The sequence below is a fragment of the Eubalaena glacialis genome, chromosome 1 (assembly GCF_028564815.1).
Source record: "Eubalaena glacialis isolate mEubGla1 chromosome 1, mEubGla1.1.hap2.+ XY, whole genome shotgun sequence".
Taxonomy (NCBI): Eukaryota; Metazoa; Chordata; class Mammalia; order Artiodactyla; family Balaenidae; genus Eubalaena; species Eubalaena glacialis.
This window is the reverse complement of record NC_083716.1, coordinates 231,290,158-231,315,207: the sequence shown is the minus strand read 5'-3', so window position 1 is coordinate 231,315,207 and position 25,050 is coordinate 231,290,158. Positions and strand designations below refer to the sequence as shown.

Genomic DNA, 25,050 nt, shown 5'->3' with positions numbered 1-25,050 from the left:
AGTAACTGTGTTTTGAACTAAATTGTTAAGCTTATGAACTGTGTTCACAATTTCTTGTTGCTAACATCTCCATGAGGTAGATAATATACTGATTTTACAGAAGAGGTAAACAAAATCTAGAGATCAAGTTTCTTGTCCAAAGTCACAGCCAGCGCAGCTGATGTTGAAATCCAGGAGATCTAGGACCATTTCTCAATTTACTGTACTTGAACTGCTTTTTCCTTGTTTCTCCATTAAGGTATTATAGTTTTACCATTTCCTTTGTATTCATTATTTCATTTGTTCACAGCGCTGCTGTGAAGTAAGCATGGTATATGTTGCTTTTATTCTGTGCCTGAGGAATCTGAGGCTAGAGGTTATGGTTTGTACAAAGGCAGACTCTTTTAGTACCCGTTCTATCACAGGACTTGAGCCAAGGTGTTCTGACTTTAGGTGCAATGCCCTTTACCATGTAGTACTAGATGTGGAAACAGAGATTTCTACTTGTGCTCTGTTTTTTTTGAATTGGGGATTTCTTGGGTGCTCCATGAGAAATGTAAGTTAATTCTATGTGTGGGATTCTGGACCTCATGCCTTGAATTTGATATATTCCTGACACTTTATAGCACATTAATCAGCCAGACTTCACAGTTTAATAAGACACTGCAGCATTGGTGAAGGCTGTACAATCAAATTGTTTACATAACATTTCCCCTTCATCTTTGGTGCCCCTCATTTGTTTTTGGTGTTGTACTATGTATAGTTGACATTTTATTTTTTCTCCTTTTTTCCCCCTTTTAGTGAATGGTAGTGTCTAGAAAGGGTATGTCCCTTCAAGAGAGAGGTGCCAATGTCCAACCGGCCTAATAACAATCCAGGGGGGTCACTGCGACGTTCACAGAGGAACACTGCCGGGGCCCAACCACAAGACGACTCGATAGGAGGAAGGTATGTATTTAATGGTAATTAAATGGTAATTTAAATGGTAATTTCAACCATTTGTGATCCCTTCCTTTATGTATGTTGTGACTTGATTTATTTACCTTATTGAAAGGAAGCTTCTTTGTTTTAAGATCTTGAGTTTTGATAGCTAGCTTTTTGAGTTTTTTCCCCGTCTTACTTTTTGACAACACATGGACACTGACAGGCTGGCAAGGCCGTCTAACTGTGTTAGCGCATCGATTCTCAGCGTGTGGTGTTGAGCTGATGTTTTTAGTTGGAGTTGTTGTATAGGAGGTAGTGTGAAGAATCAATACACTCTCTTGAATGCAAGATTTCCTGTCTGATTTAGCTAAGAACTGTCATTTTATGCATAAAATACTCAGAATTGCTTGAGCCTAATTTTCAGTCCATGGACTAATCATGGTTAGATTATAATAGATTATGGCTAAACTCTAATAAGATTACCTGATGCAACATTTTGAGATATTACCATGTATGTTGTCTACTGAATTATAAAAAAAATGGTAAATGTCAAATGTAAAGAAGAAATTGAAATACATCTTGTTCATGTCAGGCGATTTAATTGGTTAAACATTTGGACTTTGGACTAGGACAGCTTTGTGTGCAATTTCTGCCTCTGCCTTTAAATAGCTATGTGTCCTTTGTTATATCTTTCAGGAAACCTCAATTTTTTAGTCCACACAGTGGGGGTATCTGTTTCATAGGGTTACTAGTTAACTTCAGTATTGTAACATGTAACTCTGAGAGCAGTGCTTAGTACAGAGTTCTGGTCTAGATTTTTTTGCTTTTTTACATTTAGATTGTTCTTTGGGAGCAGCCACACTTAACTTTATTTATGCTATTGATTAGAAAAGTGACTCCCCCATTCTAAAAATGTTACATATTTTACAGAATTTGGAAAATACAGAAAAGTATGAAGAAAAACATCAGTTTCACAGTCCACTTGTAGTCACTGTTAACATCGGCCTATTCCTCCTTAGTTGCTCTTTTTTTTTTAAGGCATGTATGTGTGTATACATGTGCACGCATGTGCACCTAAGTTACACACACCTTTCGAACAATTACAGTTTTGTACATATTAATCCTCAGGTTATATTTAGACCCTTGCGTATGATCGACAAACATTTTGCACTGTCACACAGTATATTACTTCTAAATCCACAGTGACGTTTCAGCACCATTATCTTTTCTACACATCAGTGATAATGTAAAATTATTTAAATGTTTTATTATATTATGTATTTAAAAATGTGAGTGGAAAACAAATGGACATGGTTAATACTAGTTATTAAAATGCATTGGCTTAAAAGTTGTAATCAGGATGGAACTCAATCAGATTTGTAGAATGGCAGATGTTTCCCTGAAGTTCATGTGCTTTAAGACAATCGATGATATGCTCAATTGTGAAGGAAAATAATAAAATTTCAAAGCGTGTTTGGAATGGAGAAACACGCCAAAGAATATAAAGCAAGGTATAATTAGGGTTTTTATACCTTTAATCTCTCCTCCCTTTCAGTAATGTGGCCCCATTTCATCTCTCATGATTTCAACTTTTACAAGTCTTTAAAAAACATTTCCCCGCAAAAGTAGTACACAAAAGAGGGCCTATTCACTTTTTTAAAACCTAGTATTATATGTGTTGTTTCCTGTGTCTTTAAAAATTGTTTAAAAACAGGGCTTTTAAAGTCTTCATGTTCAATTGTGTGTGGTTAATACCATAATTTAGTAATAACTTTGAATATATAGATTTTCCCTATTTTTATGTGAATAAGTATAATTATGATCAGGGCATAGAAATTTAGAACTTTAGCCAAAAAGTCTTTATCAGTTTGGCTAAGAATGCAAATTAGAAGATATTTGCGCATCTGAATTTCATTTTGCCATTTTAGACAGCTTGATTCTTTTGTTTGTGATACAGTCTCAGAGCTGGAAGGGACCTTTTCATCAAACCCCAAACTGATTTTTAAAGCCCCAGTAGAGTGTGCTATGCTAACAGTTATCTAACCTCTGAGAAACCTCTCCAGTCATTTTGGGGAGTGAGTGGATTGGGGTTAATTGGGAGAGAGCAATTACAACTGTATTTTTATTCTTTTAATCTAACTTCTGTTGCTTAACTTTCCTGTAAGTAAAACGCTGTTATTGTGGCTTTTGTTTCCAAAAAATAGTGGCTTTGGTCTTGTGAATGTATTCATAGTGATACAGTGATTCAAATAATGGTAATAAATAACAGCACCTACTACAACAGCACTGGTGGAGTATTTTTAGTTAAGCAATTTTTTATACATATTCTTTCAATTTGAGACTCACAAACTCTGTGTGCTAAGTATGTAGCCCCTGTTTTCTAAATGTGGTATCTTGCTCAGCTGTACATGGCTGGTATGTAGAGTCAGGACTTGATTCCTGACCTCTTCACTTGCAAGTCGGTGATTCCTTTCATTGTGCCAAACTGTTTTTACTGCACAAACCACTTGATCCAAATGATGAAGAAGGACTTAGAGGAGGGTATGAAGTACTTAGAATTGAAGAGTATTAACTCATTCAGTTTAGAATTTAAGGAGCAGTTTTTCCCTCCTAGAATTTTTTAATTCATTCATTTTTGATTCACTCTGTTTCCTCCCAAACTTGCATTAAGTTGTCTTCTATGTGTAGCTTCCTTCCTGTGACCACTCCTGCCCTTTTCCTAAATCAAGGTAACTTACTTTTTTTTTTAAAAAAAGAAGAAAAGTTTTAGTTCACCCTTAAGATAAAAGAAAGTTGGATCTTTGGGATATATTTATTTTCTCCTTATTATTCCCTCTGTTCTTTTTCATCCATCCTTCATCTCTGTCCATAATTGAGCTAGATTATCTTCCTCCTCTTCTATTGTTTTTCTCTTTTCCTTTCTTCCATAATTTTTTGGGCTATCATTGCTCTGTTCCTCTCTTTTCTGTTCTCTTTTTCTTCTTTAGGAAATCACTCACTTCCACTGCTTGTCTGTGGGCTTGCTCTCAGGGATACTGCCTAGTCTTTCCCACTTCTAGCACAGGTATTTGTAGGCTCTCCCTCCCTTTTTGCCATGCAGTAGCATTTTCATTATATCATGTGCTTTTTCTTGTTTTTCTCAAATGTCAGCGGTGGGATTGAATTCAATTTTATAGCAACTTTGGTTGAGATTGCTGTAGTGAAGGTTTCTTCTACATTGTTTTTGTTATAAAAACGCAGCATGTTGAGAAAAGAAAATTGGGATGCTTCAGGAAAATGAAAGAATTAAGATAAATTCAATCCATCCACCCAGAGATAATGATGGTTAGTATTTCTACTCTGTATTTCTACCCCATGATTTTCCTTGATATGAAAGCCCGTGATATAAATTAGGGCCTCTAGTCACATTCTCCCCCCCACCCCAGTTTTTTCTGTAAAATATGTTACTGCTCTGCCTATCACATTTGAGTATTATTCTGATTTTATCAAGTCAAATTCCTGAAATGGGTTCATAGGACCTAAGGATATGAATATTTTGAAGACTTTTAACAGAATGCTAAATTGTGTTTCAGAAAGATTGAACCACTTTTTTTTTTTCCTTCTTTGATTAAACCAATTTATACTCCTACTAATACTTTGTGAGAATGCCTATTTCGCCAAATCCTAGTCAGTACAGCACACCATTTTTAATCAGAGTTTGTGGAAAAAAGGGTTCCTTTGGTTAAAGTTACCATTTCCCTGGTTACTTTAGAGTTGAAGATCTTCCCTACATATTGGCCATTTTTATTTATGTTATGAGTTGTCTGTTAGTGTCCTTTGTCTGTTTTAATTTTGGAGATGCTCTTTTATTAGAACCCTTTATGGGAAGGGTATCAACCTACTGACATGGTCAAGTATTTTTTGCTAGTTTTATTACTTGTTCTGGTTTGTTTTAATTTATAGTAGATTTTAAATTTAGATAGTCAAGTCTATCAGCTCTTTGTTTCTTTTCTTCCTTTGCCTTCTCCATACCCAGAATAAAATTTTCTTCTCAGTTCTGTTATGGTTCCATTTTTACATTTTATTGTAATCCGTCAATGTTTTTTTAATGGTGTGAGGAAATGCTTGAATCCAATCCACCCCACCTTCTCACCCCCAGTACAAAATTTGTCTGCAAAGTTTTGATAATTATTTATTACTGAGTAATAAATTATGAGATCTAAAGGTTATAGCTTTCTGTTAACATTGTCAAAGCAGGGATTTTTTAAGCCAGCATTAATTATACAGGAAGAAATAGATTTGTATTTTGCTTAAAAAACTATTTCAAAGGGATAGGATACAGAAAAACACAAAAAGAAAATAAATATCATCCAGAGATTGTCTGTGTTAATATTTTGATTTTTATCTGTCTTTATTTATCTGTTATTTTTTGGGAGGGGGGAGGATCTGAGTTCCCTGACCAGTGATTGAACCCGTGCCCCCTGCAGGGAAGTCCCTATCTGTCTTTAAAACACAATTTAGCATGTAGCTGATTACACTGTAAATACTTTTGGATCCTACTTTTTTCACTCAGTATCCTAACAAACGTTTTCTCTTATCATTATGATTTTTTTGGTAATTGTTTACAGATGGTCACATGATTTGCTGAATCAGTGCGCAACATTTTCCACTATTAATTTTCATTTTTTGGATAGTTAGATGGTTGCAGTGGGAAAAGTTTTTGCTTATGCTTAAATGTTTGCAATTTTGGCATCTCTTAAGAGATATGTTCCCAGAAGTGAAATTGCTTGGTCAAAGCGAGTTTTTTATGGTCAACTTATTTCACATAAATTTTTTTCTCCAATTTACTTATCACCATCAGGAAAAAGAGTGCTTTTTCTCATCATTCTATTTGTGTTGTCTCCATTTTGCATTTTCCTGCTAATTTGATATGGAAAAATTGCATTGATTTCATTTTATTGGTGTTTCTATAGTAATGAGATGTTAAACATTAGAAAAATAGGTTTAAGGAGTGAGATCTGAGTGAGAATACTTCTTGATGTAAATGTACTAATAAGTTTTCATATGTTGTTAATCTTCCTTTGAACCATGATACAGGAGAAATGAACTTTTAATTTGTTCAGCTGAGATTAGCCCCTCTTCTTGTGTAATGATTTCCCTCAGTTCTTCACCCATGTATTTTGAGTGGTAGTTAATTTTTTCCACTGTGATCTTACTCTGCTCCTGGCTCCCCACTGCCTTTTGCCAAAGCTGGCAGAATCTGCAGTCTTTATTTATTCTGAGCTCAGTGATGGGACTGGGGTGGTCATGTGATCCACGCCAGAAAAAACTGAAAGCTTTTCCCTTTCTGGTAGCACAGGGAAGATGTGAATCTGAAGTTGCCAACTGCGTGTCTCCTGCCTTATGGAAGATGATGGACAGTCAGAGAAAAGCAAATATATTAGAGATTATGTGTGATTAAAGTTCTGACGAGTTTCAATTCCTTAGTTCTTCAGAGCTGTGTTGACTCTTTTCTCTAGACTTGCTTATTTAACTATTTGGATTCTGGAGGTATGCGTGCCTTATTTTAATAAAGCCTCTGTTTTTGGCTTTAGAGCTAAAGAGTCCTGCCTTGATGTACTTGCAGTACAAACTCAGTATAAGATTGTATTCATCCATTTGTAGAACACCATGCTAGTAAGCACCATGCTAGATGGTAATTATAAAAATTAGAGTAGAATAGCCTTTGTCACAAGCAGTTTCCAATTCAGTAGGGGAAATGGGCATGTAAGTGGTTATTAAAGTCAAGTGAGAAACATTTCTGGTGATGACCTCGTTGATGGGGCTTTGAAGGCTGAAGAAGCAGTTGTAAAATATATGGTACGTGTCAGCCATATTTGTCTCTACTTGAGACGTGGAGTCATTAGTTATTTTCAGAGTGGATTTGATTTCTCATTTTTCTGTGTCTCTTGTTAGTTTGCTCACAAGTAGCAGGTGTTCAGCAAATACTAGTGTTGAAATCAGGAGATTTACTTCCTTGGCATTTTTAGGCACAGATATGTGACTTTCTTTTACTGAAATAGTCATGAAAAGGTCATTGACTGGAGTGAAGGCCAGTTGAAATAGGGCCTGGTTTAAATGGGCTATGCGACAAGGTGCCTGGATTGTGCTACAGTAACAAACAGCTCTTAAATATTAGTATAACAATCTAACCACTAGGAAACTTGTCCATCCTGCGTTACCTGCAGGCTCTGCTCCGTGTCCGCACATTCAGGTATTCAGGTATCACTGCTGTGGCGGCAAGAGAATATGCTGACTTGCTCTCTGGCTGTCCAAGGCTTCCCTCAGAAGTGATCCATTTCCACGCATGTTCCTTGACCAGAGCAACTTACATGGCTGCACGTAACTTCCAGGTGGTTTGGCAGGTATCATCCTACTGTGTGTCTGGAAAGAAGAGAAATGGAATATTTGCAAACAGCACCTGGTAGCTATCGCAGGCTGTTTAACACCATTTTAAAATTTTTATTCTTGCTCCCATGTCTGCAACAAACCGTTTATTTCCCTAAATTCTACTTAGGACAGCATGGCCACGCAATTGTGTGTTGTTCTCTTCATTCTCCTACTTAATTAACCAGTATGGGTGCCTTTTAATTTTTATTTTTTTAATTAATTTATTTATTTATTTTTGGCTGCGTTGGGTCTTCGTTGCTGCGCACGGGCTTTCTTTAGTTGTGGCGAGCGGGGGCTACTTACTCTTCGTTGCGGTGCGCGGGTTTCTCATTGTGGTGGCTTCTCTTGTTGTGGAGCACGGGCTCTAGGTGTGCGGGCTTCAGTAGTTGTGGCGCACGGGCTTAGTTGCTCCGCGGCATGTGGGATCTTCCCGGACCAGGGATCGAACCTGTGTCCCCTGCATTGGCAGGCGGATTCTTAACCACTGCGCCACCAGGGAAGCCCTGCCTTTTTAAATATTCCTTTTTTGGTGTTCCTTCTGTCTCTTTTTTCATCCTGACCTTTGCTCAGTCAGATGGAAGCACAAGCTTCCTCATCTTTGGGAGGAGGAGAATGTTAAGGGGAGGCAGTGTGATGTGACAGTGACTTCATTGTTTCTTAGGACTTAATTGAAACCACTTTAAAAAACAATTTATACTAGAGTTGGCCCGGTAACTTGTCACTTGCTCCTTTCACTAATGGCGAATCTTACTGCATAATTATGCACTTTGAGTTTCACCCAAAGAACCACGTGTGCACACGCTTTTCCGCTTTTTGGGCTGCTTTGGTAATGCTCAGAAGGCTGGTCTGTTCCATCAGGTCTTGTGCTGGAAGGCAAGATTGACAGTGTTGTGTTCAACAGTGGCATGGTTGTCTTGGTCTAAAGAGGAACAGAGGCTACTTTTTTCTAGGTAGAAGTTATGTGCATTGGATTCTTAATAGTATCCATGTTAAATTATTTCTTGGACCAACAAAGTAATATTTTATATATTGTGTAATTTTCTCTGCATTATATATTTCTTGCTTTAATCATCAAGTGTGAAATTTTGTCCAAAAGTCACTTCATAAACATATTGGAAACCTATAAGGCATCAGCTGCCATAGATTATTTCATATCTTAACTGACGATTTGCTCTGATTCTCCTGTCCCTCAGTATTGAAGGAATCTGATGTTCCACACCACTTTTTACAAATGCTTTCGCAGTCTCAGAATGCTTTCCTAGAGTATCAGTATGACTAAAAAAAATTAATATATGTAAATGCTTCTTCAGTAATTGAACAGCAAGTTTCAATATCATATATGGAAGGCTATTGCTTTTGAAGCAGGAGGGAACATGTGATTTTCTTCTATTTTTCTCATAACATCTCCAAAGCCTTAAGCCATTTATTTTGACATATACAATCAGGAACAGAAATACCAGCATGGGTAGGAAAAATTTAATAACTAGATGCTGACCTTTTACTTTCACCACTAAGCCCCTAGATGTAACTGTGGGGTTTCAGATTTAGGGATTTGGAATACCTGGGCTCAATCTCACCTTTACTGCCCAAGGGCTGGGTGATTTGGGGCAAGCCTCCGTTCTTACATCTTTAAAATGGAAATATACCTGCCTCCGGTGTCATTTGAGGATTAAGCTAGATAATGTCTTTAAAGAATCAGTATAATGCTTATCACATAATCACACATTTAAAATTATTTATTCTGTGTTTGTGGTTTTGTTTTGGATTTTTTTTTGTTTAATTTTTTACTCTTTTTTTTTGGCTGCGTTGGGTCTTTGTTGCTTCACACGGGCTTTCTTTAGTTGTGGCGAGCAGGGGCTACTCTTTGTTGCAGTGTGCGGGCTTCTCATTGTGGTGGCTTCTCTTGTTGCGGAGCACGGGCTCTAGGCACGCGGGCTTCAGTGGTTGCAGCACATGGGCTCAGTAGTTGTGGCATGCAGGCCCTAGAGCATGCGGGTTTCAGTAGTTGTGGCACGTGGGCTCAGTAGTTGCAGCACGTGGGCTCCGGGGCTCGCGGGCTTCAGTAGTTGTGGTGCACGGGCTTAGTTGCTTCACGGCCTGTGGGATCTTCCTGGATCAGGGATTGAACCCGTGTCCCCTGCATTTGCAGGCGGATTCCTAACCACTGCGCCACCAGGGAAGTCCTCTGTGGTCATCTTAATACATTTTTATCCAGGTATTTATAAAAGCCAGTGTAGTTCATGAGATAGTATTGTATCACTAATCTATCACTAATCACTAATTTACTTTTGTTATCTCAGTGTTTATACCCCTCACCCAACTAATTTATTTGTGAAAGGTGGGGGCAAAAGTAAATTGAGCTGTGAGATTCCCTTTGGGGGGGTGGGCATCTTTTCCCATGGTTTTTGTTTGTTCGTTTGTTTTTTTAAATATGAATTTTATTTTATATATTAAAAAATACAGCAGGTTCTTATTAGTTATCTATTTTATACACATTAGTGTATATATATGGTTTTGGTTTTCATTCCCTCTGCCTTTTTTTCTTTGCACAATAACTTAAAGTTATTGTAGTTTACTCACCCATTCTCAGTATACCCAGATTGTTGAACATATAAAATTTTGGCTTTTGCATGTTTCCAACCCTGTTGTTAGTCTCTTACAAGCTACGATTAAGAACAAAATCCTTCCAAAAGGCATTTAAGCCCTAGCCTGTCCTTCCAACCTTGTTTCCTAATGTGTCTCTGTGCTCAGGGAAATTCATATCATTTACCAGGTGCCATGTGGGTTTTAAAATTTGCTGCCTCTCTGCCCTTGTCTATGCTGCTTTTAAGCGGAATGCTCTTTTTCCTCAGCTTTTCATTCTTCAGGGTGTGGTTTAAATGCCATGTGGTCTATAAAACCTGTATTTTCCCGCTAAGAGTAATTTCTCCCTTTGTTGTGAACTTTATAGCACTTGGTAGATCTCTTTATGGATTCTAACCTCTTTGAGGACGGGACACAGTGTAGTGTGTTATCAGTATTTATGTGCCCTGTCGTGACTTGCATATACTTGAGTTGGGAAACCAAGTATGTGCAAGTATGCATTGAGTAGCTTGGTACAGTAGTTCTCAACTCTATTCGATCCAGTGCTCCCACTCTATAACGTGTATCATATAATGTAAACATCTTTATTTTGATGCCCCTTTAGTATCTTGAATTAAGAAGTATATAAAAAGCCTCCCTCCACAGTTTAGAAACATGAATATAATATACAAGCATTTCACAAAGGTGAAAATAAACAAGTAAAAGGAAAACAGTTGATAACAAAGTAACATTATTTCAGTAGGTAAATGCTTGGGTACTTGACAGAAGATGACACTATATTCAGATGCTTGCATCTCTATTTGAATTTATTGAATGTGACAGCTGCGACAACAGACTTAAATGCTGTAAGCAGCATTTTCATTATAAAGTTTCCCAAAATGATGCATGACTCTTGGTCAAGCTGCAAAAAACAGATATAATCTTTTGTGGATTCCCTTGCATTCCTGCAAAATTTAAGTATATAGAGAACCATGCAAAACAAATCTAAGCTGAGAAATTATAAACCTGTTTTTCCCCGATGTCATGGCCAGATTTTAAGTGTTTTCATAAGGTCTTTCTATATTATCAAGGCTATTTGAAATATATAGGTGATGAGGCAGTTTTTCACTGTGTCTCATGGTTCTGTGTACTGCATGACATCTTCTACCTCTAGTCCTTACCTGCTGAAAACGCCAGCAGCACCACTGTTCCCCAACATACTGTTTCAAAATACTCCCTAGAGGAGGAACCACTACTGTTTTGTTTTGTTTTTAAAACCACTGCTTTTTAAGATAAATAAGGAGTTCTAAATTACAGAATTATTTGGGCTAGCATTTCTCCATAACTGAACATAGGAACGAACATTGGTCAGACTACTCAGCTTCTGTTTTGTGACTGAAATAGAAACTAGTACATTTTACAGAGAACATTAGTGAGTTTTTGTTTAAAGTGGTTTAAGTGAACTTTCCACTTTGATTATTGAAAATCAGGGGCTTATTTATAATATGCATTTTATAGCGTTATAAACAAAGCATTTAATTTTTGGAACACAAAACTATAATGTTATAATTCTGTATATAAAATATAAGAGCATAAAAATGTCTGTATGTCTGTGTACACATACACAAACAAATTTGGAGATATAATTAAGTACCAAATCATTTATATTTGGTAATATGTACATATATTTGAGTTGTATGTCTGGCATAGATAATAATTTCAAAGAAAATCCAGGAACTGTAATACAAGGAATTATCTAGCTCCTTGTAACTAGCCACCTTCCTCATTTGTCTAAGATTACAATAAGAATACTTTTTGCTACAAGGTTTTGGCCTCTCTTAGATGTCCTCTGGACTAGAGATGGTTTCTAATCTTTAAGACTACCAAATTAAGTATCTAGAAGGGACAGTCACTACAATTTGCCTAAAAGTCGGCAAGAGGCATTTGAGACTTGCTTTCAGGTTAATCTTGAAAGCACATAACCCAGAGTTGATTGTAGTATGCTCTGTTGCAACCTGGGTTTCTTTAACGTGAGTTGGCGCGCATGTACTTGGTAAATAGGAAAATGATGTCAGTATGATGTGGAAGTAGTGTCAGGTCTTAGGCAGTTTTTCCTGTAGTGTTAATATATGAACTGGTAATCTATGAAGTCTTATGAAAGACCTGGAAATAGTGCAGAAATGAGTTAAAGAAATCACTTAGTGCAAGAAATAGCTAGTTCCGTGGCTTCCAGAACCACCACACTGTGTACTGGTAACACTCCCAGGAAGCTCAAAACCATTTACTCTTGTATTTATAAAGAAAGAAAATGACAAAAAGGGAAGTCTCCCCCAGAATTGTATTTTTAATTTTGTCGAAGCTGGTCCTGAAAGAAAATGTCTTGAAAAATTTACACTTAAAGGAGAAAGTACAAAAATAAGACTCTAATGAGTGGACCAACTGGGATTATTGGTGCAAATGTTAGTGAAGGTTTAATCTTTTATTAAAATTGATGGCGTTTTTGTTAGGACTCTCACTGCAAAATAACATAGGTTTGAGAGCTCTGTTTCCAATCTTATTTTCACCATTAGTCCAGTTATTTTTAGTGGGTGATTTTGCAGAGCCTGAGATTTTTTTTTTTCCAGCAACATCCATAGGATGATGTAGAAGCTCCTGAATATACTTGTGCCCCTGCTCCATCCACACCCATCCCCCCACCCAACTATCTTGGGCTATAATTCACTAAATGGGCTCATCCTGGTGCTACTTAAGAGTTTGTTGTGAATTTTGTCTTGTTCTTGCAAATTTGATTTACAGTGGATATAACTTTTACGGGTCTTAAAGAGATTATTTTTTTTAATAAAAATTAATGTTAATAAGTTTTGATAAATGAGGGAGTTGGTAAAATGAGCTAAAAGGCATCAAGACTCGTTTAGTGCTGAATGCTGTTATACTCTAATTGGCTGTTCTAATTGGGCATTATTATTTTATGCAGATTTCCTTATAGTATCTGAGCATTAATAATTTATAAATGGGCATGTTAAAATAGAGTCCCACTTTGGGAGGACCCGGATTTTTACTTACGGTAACCATCTGGTTGCTTACTCCTCTTGTGGTATGTCAGGGGTTGGAAAACCCATGGGTCAAATCCAGCCTTACTGCCTGCTTTTGTAAATAAAAATTTGGTTGGAACATAGCCATGCCCATTTGTTTATGTGTTGTTTATACCTGCTTTTGTGACACATAGTACCGCCCACAAAGCTGGAAGTATTTACTACCCTCTACAGAAAATGTATTAAGATCATGCTAAACAGTAGAAGGACATAAATGGTGTTTTATAATATTTTAAAAAAATTTTTGACGAGGCCTCAGAATATCACACTTAAAAATAATTTTAGGAAAGGTAGAATCAGATCAGTATGGGATTTAAGCCAGTTTTGTGAGCCTCACTTTCTCAGATGATTGGATACTGTTTTCTTTCTGTTCTTTTTCCTCCCCTCCCCTCCCCCTTTCATACATATTGAGACTTTACCTGCTGAATTCTTTAGTTCCTTGAAAGTGTTAGTAAGGACATGAAAAATGCAGGAGTGGGTTTGGGTGGCTATAAAGTTAGATGTATTTTAAAACCAGAGGACAATTTATTTGGGTGGAGAAGAGGAGGAGTGCTGCCTCTGCAGTGGGATCAGCATTAGGTTAGTGTTGGTCAATTTCTGTCGCCAAAGAGACTTGCTTAGGAATATGTGATGGTGGGTTTTTCTGTTTTTCTGTTGTTTTTCTTTTAAAGGATTGACATTTAACTACTTAACTACTTGAACGTTATCACAAAGTTGTCTAGCTTTGAATGGATAAGGTTTTCTTTTAATATGATTTTTAAATTTTCAAGGAATACAGCAAGGAATATTTTAAATTTTATTATGAAATGAAGTAGAAATTGTGATTCAATTAAAAGATTAATCTATGGCAAACTTTACAAAAATAAGAATGTAGAGAACCTGAATGATGTAATTTATAAATATTATTCCGTGGATATTAAATTGTATACCTGAAAACAACATTTTACCTCCCTTTTTAAAAAATAACTATGAAATGATTTGCAAATTTACTCAGTCTTATTCCTTTAAAAAAAAAAAAAGTAGAACTCTCATATCTTTTACTAGAAATGTAACAAAAACAAAAAGCAACTCCTAGAAACTATATCTCTCAAACAAGAAACTCATGGGATAAACCAAAATTTCAGTCTGCCAGTGTAAGAATATCTAGGAAAAATAAAAACTAAATCACAGTACATAAAACTCTTATAAGGTTCAGCTTGGATACACCCAGAGAAAATGTAACATATACCGTGCGGGGAAAAATCATTACTAAAGCCAAGACTACGACACACAAAAGACTATAGGTTACTATAGTTTTTTAGTAGTTGATCTAGTTAAATCTTTAGAAAGTACTATTCTTTTATGGATTAAAACCTTAAAAATGAAAATGATAGTAGGGACCCAAGAAATATTTACTTTCATTGAGAAGCTGATGCCATATCTTCTTTCAAGAATCCAGTATTGAGTTCTTCTGCAATAATGAAAGACAACAATAAAGATACTGAGACCAGAAACCTTAGATCATCTTTTTGAAGAGATGGTGGAACACGTATGATATGTTAAGAAGAACTGTACGGCATCCTTATGTGTTCAGTTAGAGTTATCGTGTAAGGCGTTCAGTGACTCATTTCTAAATTCCTTTGAGATCATTTTCAGATTGAAGGCCTTTAAAATTTTTAACAAAGTAAACAGCTTTGGTGTTAATGAAACTTTATTATTCTCCTTAGAATATGCTCTTTTATGTTATTTACATGAAGGATGTTGGCCGTGAATTACATAAATTGCATCTGTTCCATTAATATCTCACCTCTGGAACACCAGCTTTTCTGGGTATATATTCGTGCATGCTTCCTTTGCTTGTGTAAATCTCATGTGACCTTTGCCAGAGGTTAAACATCTAACAACTGAAAACAGTTTCTTCATGTCCCTCAAACTTGCTCTTAAAACAGTGCTGGCATAAGGATTTGATTTATTATAAATATAACCCAACCATGTATCAACGGTGCAATTGTTTTGAATGTGTTTGGAATATTTTGTGGTAAATTCTTTATCTTTTTATCTAGGACTTGGTATTTTGGTGTACTTCAGCTGGTTATAAAGAAAACCTTAGCTCTTGGGTATTGAGGGGGTTGGTTCTAAAAGGTAATTTCTTTGGCCAGATTATTTGATAGAATAATAATTTAATTATAGAAATATTTGGGGAAAAGGGTAGAGTCAATAATGAAGAATTGGGAAGCTTTTTTTTTTTTTTTTTAATGAAAAAAGATTTCACTTTCAGTGTTGTATTTGCATCTCATTTTCCTGATAGATTTCTGTTTTGGTTTTCTGCTGACAGGTCACATTTAGGGCAGGCAAAACATAAGGGATATAGCCCTCCTGAGAGTAGAAAATCTAATTCTAAGGCACCCAAAGTGCAGTCTAATACTACTTCTGAACTGTCAAGGGGACACCTTTCTAAAAGGTAAATCTTCACATTGCTTATACATTTTTCAAGGCAGAATTATTTGCATTTGAATCATTGCGTAATATTAAAACGTACCAGGTTATGCCAAAATGTTACGATACATGTTTTCATTATTATCCGGGTATAACTTTTAGGATTAATAGTGTATCACCTCTGCAGTGATGTCAGTGCAACATACCCCAGATAGTGCTTTATTCTCCTTGATTAGAGAGCTGCGAGTTTCTCCTTTTGCTTAACAAACCATTATAGGCATCTGAAATGCCATTTTAAATCCAATTTTTCTTAGTTTTTTATTGTCAGAGCCACAGATCAGTGATGTCTTAAGATCTAATTGATAGGAGTCTTTGGAAAGGAATGTGACTGTAAATATTTGATACTACAATGTAAAACTTTCTAACCTTCATTTTGAAAGTGTATATGTTAATGCTTATTTATTTTAAGCTTTGACAAAGAAGTTGTGTTTGTAAATAGAGTATTGATATTCTAGTTTCAACTGGTTCTGAACTACTAAGTAAACATTCTTTTTCTTGTAATCCTAATTCTTGTTTTATGATTAGGGGTGTTAGTGTCAGTAATCTTTGGGCTAAAGAATTAGCCTGATCTTCTAATATTTTACCATCCAAAGTGTCACCCTCCCCCCACCCCCACCCCTTTTTTTTCCCTCAGTTTTGAACCATTTGCGAGCCTATGTTTATTTAGTTACTGGACTTACCAGGAAAACTTTTGCACTTTATAAAAAAATCTTATTTCCACAGATTTGAGAAGTTAATAAATAAGTAATATACGACAGGTTTAACGATGGCAGGCTGATATTAACTCTTGTCTTATCTAACCTCTTAGAAGCTGCAGTTCATCATCTGCTGTCCTAGTCCCACAACCAGAGGATCCAGACAGAGCCAATACTTCAGAAAGGCAGAAAACGGGGCAGGTGCCTAAGAAAGACAATTCTCGAGGAGTGAAACGCAGTGCTAGTCCAGACTACAACAGGACCAACTCTCCTAGCTCTGCAAAAAAACCCAAAGCACTTCAGCATACTGAATCTCCCTCAGAAACAAGTAAGCCACACAGTAAGTCAAAGAAGAGACACTTAGACCAGGAGCAACAACTGAAATCTGCACAGTCTCCATCAACAAGCAAGGCTCATACCAGGAAGAGTGGGGCCACTGCTAGTTCACGGAGTCAGAAAAGAAAGAGGACAGAGAGTTCTTGTATAAAGAGTGGTTCTGTGTCGGAAGCAACTGGTGCCGAAGAGAGATCTGCAAAACCTACCAAGCTGGCTTCAAAATCAGCCGCCTCAGCCAAAGCTGGGTGTAGCACCATCACCGATTCTTCTTCTGCTGCCTCTACTTCCTCCTCGTCTTCTGCTGTAGCCTCGGCCTCCTCTGCTGTTCCACCAGGTGCCAGGGTGAAACAAGGAAAAGACCAGAACAAGGCCAGGCGTTCCCGTTCAGCATCCAGCCCCAGTCCAAGAAGAAGTAGCAGGGAGAAGGAACAGAGTAAAACTGGTGGCTCTTCAAAATTTGATTGGGCTGCTCGTTTCAGCCCTAAAGTTAGCCTTCCTAAAACAAAACTGTCTCTTCCAGGGTCTTCTAAGTCAGAGACATCAAAACCTGGACCTTCTGGATTACAGGCCAAATTAGCAAGTAAGTTCACTCGAAAGATCTTTTTTTTTTCAAATTAAAGAAAATTTCTCTGGGTTTGTCAAGAGGGATCAGGTTTTCAAGGTAGTCAGTCTGAGGCAGTTTTAGATTTATTACTGTACCTGTATCTGTACACAAAGTGTGTAATAATTGATACACCACGTTTAGTTTTATGGAGATGGATAAGGAATGCTTCCGCCTTATTACTAAATTGTCATGTTTTAGTATCTTTATCTTTGCAGCATTTGCTACGTATTTTCTAATGTCAGAGCAGGACAGCAAGTTGGTTTTTCTCCTATAACCAGAAACAAAACTGTTCTAGTTTTGAGTTGGTCATGACCACAGTTGGAGATCAAATGCTCTTTTTTGGTATTATACATTCTTTTTGTTTTGTAAAATAAATCAATCAATCAATTAATTAATTAATTGATTGATTTATGGCTGCTTTGGGTCTTCATTGCTGCACGTGGGCTTTCTCTAGTTGCAGCGAGCGGGGGCTACTCTTCGTTGCGGTGCGCGGGTTTCTCATTGCGGTGGCTTCTCTTGTTGCGGAGCACAAGCTCTAGGCGCGCGGGCTTCAGTAGTTGTGGCACGTGGGCTCAGTAGTTGTGGCTCGCGGGCTCTAGAGCACAGGCTCAGTAATTGTGGCACACGGGCTTAGTTGCTCCGCGGCATGTGGGATCTTCCCGGACCAGGGCTCAGACCCATGTCCCCTGCATTGGCAGGCGGATTCCTAACCACTTTGCCACCAGGGATTCTAACACTGTGTGTGGGACCACTGTTCCACACATTCTTGATGTGAGGAAACCCTGAGCTAAGTTATTAGAATAAATGTACCCTAGTATTAATTAAACTTTGTTCACATGTAATATTTTATGGCCTTTAAGGAGCTTAGACTAAGGATGAATACCTCTTACGTTCATTGCGCTGGGCTCTGGGTCCTAGGTAAATGGGAAAGAAATTGCCTTCTTGAAGCGTATAGCGGAGCAGAAAGAACTAATGTTTGAGAATAATACATTCAAGCAAAGAAACAAACAATAGATAAGAGAAAGGCATCCTGAGGCACTTTTCTCCCTCTTTTTTCCAAAAAAACTTCTTCAGGAAGCCAAATGTTAACTTCATTAGAACTGATTAGAAATCGTGGTGACCCTCTTCAATTACGTGATTGCTGTAATGATGAAGGGCTTTTCTTTTTTTTTTTTCTATTTTGAGAAATCTAAACGAAGCAAATACAGAGAACAAAACAGCACTTACCTGTGGTTTTCAAAGCATTTAATTTTTGTAATATTTAACCAAGAAGCTTGTTTTTGACCATCTTTTCTCCTTTTGAGCCCTCAAAGAAAATTTCAGGTCCACATTTTGATAGGGCTGGAATGTTTTTTGGTCATTGGAAGATTTTGTATAGTGTCTACTAGTATTCTTGTGAAAGTTTAATATTGAACCAGCCTAACCTAGTGTTGAATCAGAGCTGTTAGCTCTGTTTAGTTTAATTCTACAATCTATAAACTATTTTCAGTTGATTCAATATTAGCAACATTTTGACAAGAATACTAGTAGACATTATGGTAAAATTTTATGTTTAACCTGTATCATAGGGTTATTGTGAAGGTAACATCTCTTACTCTTAAATTATAGAATTTGTTCTATTTGTTATTTTAAATATGTGGTATATCTGTATAAAATCTTTTGAATTTGAATATAAATATCGGATGAAGATTAAGATTGGTATCCTGAAGTCAAAAGGAAATAAAAGGTTGGGTAAAAAGGGACAGCCGTTTGTCCGTTGGTCCAGACAAGGTTTTCTTGACAATTAGAGTTATTTATCTCTGCCTTTTTACCTCTTCCTCTGTCTACTTTTAAGTGAAGTAGAAGCATGTGTGCATCTGTATTTGCGTGCTTGTGTGTCTCCACTGTGTGTAGTAGCTGTGTGATCTCCACAGTCAGTGGCCCAGGTTGAGTTTACAGCACAGTCCGTGGGATTCACTCTAACCCTTCCAGCCTGCCTCATTTGAAGAGCTCATCTCTTTCAATTCTTATTTCTAGCAGGGTCTTGGCACAGGTGAGAGCAGATTGCTCTTTTTTTTTTTTAATTTATGTATCTTATTTACTTATTTTTGGCTGCATTGGGTCTTTGTTGCTGTGCACGGGCTTTCTCTAGTTGCGGTGAGCGGGAGCTACTCTTCGTTGTGGTGCGCGGGCTTCTCATCGCGGTGGCCTCTCTTATTGTGGAGCACGGGCTCTAGGCGCACGGGCTTCAGTAGTTGTGGCACACGGGCTCAGTAGTTGTGGCTCGCGGGCTCTAGAGCGCAGACTCAGTAGTTGTGGCGCACGGGCTTAGTTGCTCCGCAGCATGTGGGATCTTCCCGGACCAGGGCTTGAACCTGTGTCCCCTGCATTGGCAGGCAGACTGTTAACCACTGCGCCACCAGGGAAGCCCTGAGCAGATTGTTCTCGAGTGTTGTGTCCTTAACTCTTCTCAGAGACCAGCTTTCTTTTTGTACATAGTCAGTTAGTGCAATCTTTAAAAGAAAACCTGACCCTACCAGTGGCTGATCAGCGGGGTTTTCTTGGTTGTGAGGTTGCTCTCAAACAGGAAGCCCCGAGGGTTTTGATGCTGCCCCTGTGCCATAATAAAACCAGCCCAGATATGCTGTCATACTCACTCTGCACATGGTCACAAACTGACTTCGTTTAAAACTCACTTCATAGTTGCTTTTCTTACTTTCACAAAATCTGTGTGTTCTGTGGTCACTAATATCACTTTCCCATTTTTCATTGCCACTACCCTAGTTCTAAGCTCTAATTATAGCCTAAGCTGTTGAAACAAGAGAAGGGAACCAGCATTTGTTTCACATCTAAAAGTGCCAGGTATTTTACATATGCAGTCACATTTACTTTTCCGAAAAATTGGTGCTTGATGATAGTTATTAAGGAAAGTTATTCCAAGGAGGTGAAATAACTTGCCAGAGTAACATATCTCGTAAGTGACAGAGTTAGGATTTGAAGATGGGGTGGTTATGTGTGACTTTGAAGCCTTTGTTTTCTTTGCTATGTCACTTATTTTTCATCCATGTTAGTTGTTTGTGTTTTACTGTTGCAATCTATTTGGGTCATTAAGAGATGTTAAGACCCCAGAGGAGATGAACTTTTATTTGATCCTTCTTTACTGGTATTGATTCATCTTTAGGGATGAATACTGTGTGAGCCCAGGGGTTCATATTATACCACTAACTGTGTGTTTGCTTCTTTACAAATAAATGAAAAACATTTCAAAACAAAATAATAACAAATACTTAAAGTGCTTACAAGTGCCTGACAACTTGTAAATAGTTGACATGGATCATCTCATTTACTCCTCATCAGCCCTGTGTGGCAGGTACTGTTATTCGCTTCTTACAGGTAAAGAAACTCAGGGTCGATGAGGTCAGGTTACCTGTTCAAGGTCACAGAACTAAGAAGTGATAGAGCCAAGAGTCAAACCCAGGCCATGTGATTCCAGAAATTAGTTGTGAGAATAGGGTGCAGAGGATTGAGTAGATTGGGTGAGCTAAATCCAGGCAGGCTTCCTGGAGTCACACAGGGCAGGGTGAATTTTAGGTATGATTAAATAGGTCACTTTAGGAAAGAGTTTATGTAAGAAGGAGTACTGCAAGAGGATTGGCAGTACTTGGTAATTTTATTTAAGAATATAGAGGCAAAATGAAGTATCTTAGAGGAATCCCTGGGCTTCAAGTAATGGTATTTTGGGGAGAGAGAGCTCTTAATATAGAGCTAAAAAGCCTAGATTTGAATCCTAGTGCTGCCATTTTATCAGCTGGTGAGTACGAGAAAGTTGGCAACCTTTTCATTGTAAAATGGGCACAGTAGCTATTTGAGGAATGAATAAATATGTGAGGAGCCTTAGCATAGTGCTAATAGTACATAGGATGCATCACTAAATTTAGGGTGCACAGCTGAAATTGAGTATCTTAAGACAAAGCATTCAGGAGCATCGTTTTGAAAATGAAGGATTGATATAAATTCTAGCTATTGATCAGTTTAAGGTATAGCTATCTTTAGATTTGGAAGACCCTGATTTAAAGTTCTGTTGTCTTCTGATAGTTTTGTGGGGTTGGACAAATCATGGAACTACAATTATGATAGCAACCTAATCCCTGATCTTTGCAGAATGATAATATTCATTCTTGTGAAGCATAAATGAAAGAATGTATGTGAAAACAACTTTGTAAAATTAAAATACCATATAAACATAAAATGTGAATTGAGAATTGTTGCGATAGATTTGAAGAGCTTTTGTATGCATTAGGAATTAGTTTGATTTTTTTTTTAATTTAACGTTAATCTGGGGGCAGAATTAGATTGAATGGTTACAATCCATTCAATGGATTAGCAACTCCGGGTAAAAAAATATGTCAGTTAACTAAAAACTGGAGTGGACATTTTGTGAGATAGAAAGCATTCCAAATTGGGTAGGTTGTTTTCTTCAACTTTTAGGACTCAGTGAACCTGTTAATTAGAAGGTGATATGTTTCCTCAGGTATAGTCTCATTCTAAGATACGATTGGTCAGTAAAACTTCCTGGTAAAGGAAATTTTTTTCAAATTGTAGCAGTAACAGTACTTACATGATGCTTTGTGAAAACCCATTTCCCCATGGTCAGATATCACTCAAGGAGATTCAGGATATGCTTTAGTATATTGAAAGCTATGAGAATTCTTACGGTCACTTCTGTTTAACCCATTATTTTATAAATCTGTTTGACCACCTATTACCAAGGGAGACAACAGTGGTCCATGGAACACACTTTGGGAAATGATACATTTAATCGGGTCACTGAAGCAGGAAGACCTTTCCTGGTGTGCTGCTTTGGCATCTGTTGAACAAGTTTCTGGTGAGGAACTAGGGCTGGCAGTATATTTTAGCTGCTTTGTGACGGGCTACCTGAAGCCTATGGCTTGCCATCTGCAGCTGGTCAAGATAGCTGTGGGACAAAGGTCACCTTGTGTCAATTGGTAGAAGTTTATAAATTTTTTGCTGCATTGGGTCTTCGTTGCTGCACGCGGGCTTTCTCTAGTTGCAGTGAGCAGGGGCTACTCTTCATTGCGGTGCATGGGCTTCTCATTGTGGTGGCTTCTCTTGTTGCAGAGCAGGGGCTCTAGGTGCGCTGGCTTCAGTAGTTGCGGCACGTGGGCTCAGTAGTTGTGGCTCGCGGGCTCTAGAGCGCAGGCTCAGTAGCTGTGGCGCACGGGCTTAGTTGTTCCACGACATGTGGGATCTTCCCGGACCAGGGCTCAAACCCATGTCCCCCTGCATTGGCAGGCGGATTCTTAACCACTGCGCCACCAGGGAAGCCCAGTTGGGTTTTGAGAATACCCCAGAAAGGATAGTGTTATATGACAATTTTTAATCTGCATTAGGAAATTATTCTTGCTTTGCGTTGTTTAACCTTAGCGAACAGTCTTAACAAATTTATGTAGCATAAATGTAAAACCAGTGGGGCAGTGTAATGATACAAATGATTTTTAAAAATATTCAGTGATATTTTGATGTAATATTTCAAAATATTCTTATAATATTCTGCTAATCTATCTACCTTCTCTTTAGGCTAATTTTGAAGTAATTTGACTATTTCAAAGTATGTACTGTCTTAATGGTGGTAGAAGGTGATGGATGGCATAGACATGTAAGAAACAGTTTGTGATCAGAATCTGCAATTAATTATGGAATGTATTTATAGAAAAATTTAAAGGTGCTATATTTCCAGTTTGATATGTGTATTTGTAGGTCCAGTTCCCTTTCCATTATTTAAAGTAGACATCATGTGCACATTATTAATAACATAGCAGTAGTTACCAGCTTATTTTCAGCTTGAGTTTCATACTCTTCTGTGACTTGCATGCAACCTGTAGCCATTATTAGAACTAGAAAAGAACCAGGCAGATGCCGAATTCTGGGAAGGTAATTCTGCCAAGAGACATGGTACTTTGTGCCTCTAGCACGGAGAGAGGAAAGAAGAATGAATCAAGCAGGACAGAATAATTTAAAAGTAACCTCTTGGTTTTACCTAGTTGGGTCTTAGAGGGCCATACCCGCTGAGTTTTTAAAAATTGAATTATCTTTTAGCCTGGTGATGTATTGGGTGAGGAGCTTAAAGGAAAAAGGATTGAGTGTTAAGAGCTTTCTGTATTATAAAGCAGCTGTTAAAATAATTTAGTACTTAAAACTTTATTAGTACTAATATGTAACCACATATTACCAATAGTAATTTACCAAAAATGAGTTGCCAGATTTTTAAAAAAGGAATATTAAATGGAAACAAATGTTATTAACCTCTTTAAGGCTTTGCTTTGTTTTATACTGTGAATTTTAAACAACCATGGTATGTATTTTTGTATACCAGGTCAGAGTAAGAATTAATTCAGCCAAATTACATTTTACTAAACTTATATTTCAGTTAAATTAAAATTGCTTTTTCTTATTCATGCCTCTGTATTCTATACTATTTTGATGCTTCTGATTATAAAGTGTTTGTTATCAAAAATGAAAAATCCCAAAAATATTAAAACGTACAAAGAAGAAAAAATAATTACTTAATCCCATCCCTAAGGGCTGTCTCTTTCTTCCAGTGTGTATCCTGCTAAAAATTTTCCTTCATATTAGTCAATACTTAATGTGTAAAGTCAAGTGATGTAAGATTTATTATTAAAAAATAGCAGACTTCCTGCCACATTGCATTTCCACATAGCCAGTCATTTTGGTTTTTACTTCCGTATCTATAAATGTGAGACATATGTGCTCATATGTCTATTTGTTGAATTTTTTCACTTTGACCACTATTGTGTGCCCTGTATGGGAGATTTACCACACCTGTTCACCCACCAAACGCGTGCTGTACATGCTTCCCATTTTCCCAGTCATGATCGTTGCTCAGTTAACACTGAGTCTGTAGGAACTTTTCTTTTCTTACAACCTTTTTTTTTTTTTTACTGAGTTTAATAATTATTTTGTTGTTTTCCTTTTCTTTGACTCCGTCACTCAACTCCAAACTCATTATGCATTGTCTAAATCTTTTCTCAAGCTGTCTACATGGATTTGTTTCATTTTCCTGAAGAAACGAGGCCTCTGGATGGCTGCCCTTTTATGCCTGGTTACATTGCTTTTAGCTTCAGGTATTTCTTTAGTCTTCTGTTTAGTTTCCTGATTCCAGATCCTGCATCTTCTTTCTTGATTTACTGTTTTGTTTTGGTGAACATGTCTTCCACTTGCTTTCTAAGAAAAAGTACATATGAGATTTTTTTAAGTTTTTTTGTTTTTTTCAGATTTTGAATGTGAAAATCTACAACCTTGATACTTATTTGACAGACTGATTGAAAATACAGTTCTGGGTTGGAAATTATTCTCCATCAGAATTTTGAAGAATTATGTTATTTAGATTTCAGTACTGCAAGCATTCTGATTCCTGATCTGTATATATAACCCGTTTTTCTGGAAACTTACAGAGCTTTGCTTCAGTTATTTAGAAATGTCGTGATATAGGTATAGCTGTGCATTTGTTTCATTCCTTGTTAGGGTGATCTGAAGTTCTGGTTTCCCTTGGATCTGGGGCATTCCCCAAGACCAACTTTTAGCCTTAAAACTACGAGAATCCCATGCAAACCAGGACAGTTGGTCACCCGATCTTTGCTTCTTTTCTCTTTCTGAATCACCTATTATTTTGGGTAATTGTTCTTTTGGAAGGTTCTGGTCTTATCTTTTTGTTCTTGCTTTCCTTTTTTGTTCTACTTTCTGGTAGATTTCTGCAGCTTCTTCCAACCTTTGTATTGATTTTTTATTTCATGTTTGCTATCTTGTTTTTATTTTCAAGAGGTTATTTTGTTCTCATTTCCTATTTTTTAAAAAAAGGTTTCCTCCCCCCTTCTCTTTTTCTTTCTTTAATTGAAGTATAGTTGATTTACAATATTGTGTTAGTTTCAGGTGTACAGCATAGTGATTACTTTTTTTT

At 37.2% G+C, this 25,050-nt stretch overlaps 1 protein-coding gene across 17 annotated transcripts in view; it reads left to right on the top strand.

Moving 5' to 3' along the window:
- The window catches only part of TRIP12 (thyroid hormone receptor interactor 12), a 147,729-nt gene that overhangs the window by 41,607 nt on the left and 81,072 nt on the right, over positions 1-25,050 (top strand). For 10 of the 17 annotated variants that reach the window (XM_061188074.1, XM_061188151.1, XM_061188094.1 and 7 more), the window contains exons 2-4: positions 781-927; positions 15,280-15,405; positions 16,249-17,051. In XM_061188074.1, coding sequence (XP_061044057.1) covers positions 830-927; positions 15,280-15,405; positions 16,249-17,051 — 1,027 coding nt within the window. In that variant the 5' untranslated portion in view covers positions 781-829. The remainder of the gene's footprint in view (positions 1-780; positions 928-15,279; positions 15,406-16,248; positions 17,052-25,050) is intronic. The other 7 variants (XM_061188160.1, XM_061188144.1, XM_061188130.1 and 4 more) reach the window with 2 other exon arrangements.